The sequence below is a fragment of the Fukomys damarensis genome, unplaced genomic scaffold (assembly GCF_012274545.1).
Source record: "Fukomys damarensis isolate Sample0158 unplaced genomic scaffold, DMR_v1.0_HiC HiC_scaffold_13, whole genome shotgun sequence".
Classification (NCBI taxonomy): domain Eukaryota; kingdom Metazoa; phylum Chordata; class Mammalia; order Rodentia; family Bathyergidae; genus Fukomys; species Fukomys damarensis.
This window is the reverse complement of record NW_022900925.1, coordinates 6,401,165-6,402,209: the sequence shown is the minus strand read 5'-3', so window position 1 is coordinate 6,402,209 and position 1,045 is coordinate 6,401,165. Positions and strand designations below refer to the sequence as shown.

Here is a 1,045-nt window from a genome sequence, read left to right as displayed (position 1 = left end):
ACATTAAAATTATGAAGCCACGCTGTTCAATACGAAAACCACTGGCTACATGCGCCAATTTACTTTTCAGTAAAATTTAAAATTCAACTCCAGCGCATTTATGTCCTTAATGCCCACCTAGTCTATATCTAGAACATCTTCGTCATAGATAGAAATTCTATTGGACGATACTTTAAATTTTTTTAAAATTTTAAGTCGTCATCGTGGAAAACAAATTTTAAAACTTCATTGTACTTCCGTACATCTATTTTTATGATTTGACATCGTGTTTAAGTTTGTAAACTAAACATCTAGAATAAATGTGAGAGGACCATACCATATACACTGTCTGGAATCCTCTGAAGAATGGAATCTGATGCTGGGCAAGAGAATCCTTAACAGATCTATATGCTTGATCTCCTCTCTCCTCCACGCACCCCACTAATAAATAAACTATTAACCGACCCCAGTACCCCTGAAGCAACTCCAATCCACCAGACTAGCCACCAAACTGGCGTCCGCTGGTTTCCTAGCAACAGTGACGCGACCCCGCCCCTTCCCGCTGTCCTCCGCCTACCTTATTTGCCTGGAAGGGGAGGGGTCAGGAGTCCTTGGCCCAATAGGAAGAAAGGAGAGGAGGGAAGTCCTGGTCGCGTCCCCGTCGCTACGGAAACCAAAGCAGCCAGAGGTCGCGAGATGCCGAGCGCGGAGGATCTGGCCCAGCTAGCTGCGGAGAACGCAGACATGGAACCCGGCGCCGACCCGAGACTGCGTCTCCTGGGGGCCTACGTGGCTCGGAGCCTGCGGCCGGCGGCGGGTGCTTGGGAGCGCTGTACCGGGACAGCCGAGGCTGAGCATCTACTCCAGGCCTTCCTGGGCCGCGATGCTGCAGAGGGCCCACGGCTGTTGCTGGTAGTGCGGCCCGGACCCGGGGGCCTGGCGATGCGACTGGGGATGGACGAGGGACCCGAGTCCGGCCCAGCTCGCGCAAAGGGGCTTTTTTTCCTGCGCACCAGGACCGAGCCTCCAGGGTCCACCAGCCTCCGCGGGGCAGTGCTCTGCGGGG

General features: G+C 53.3%; 1 protein-coding gene across 1 annotated transcript in view; it reads left to right on the top strand.

The window, feature by feature from the left end:
- Positions 1-651: 651 nt before the first annotated feature.
- The window catches only part of Dnah9 (dynein axonemal heavy chain 9), a 331,965-nt gene continuing 331,571 nt past the window's right edge, over positions 652-1,045 (top strand). Inside the window, exon 1 of the mRNA XM_010615004.2 lies at positions 652-1,043. Within this exon, the coding sequence (XP_010613306.1) occupies positions 676-1,043 (368 nt within the window). The 5' untranslated portion in view covers positions 652-675. The remainder of the gene's footprint in view (positions 1,044-1,045) is intronic.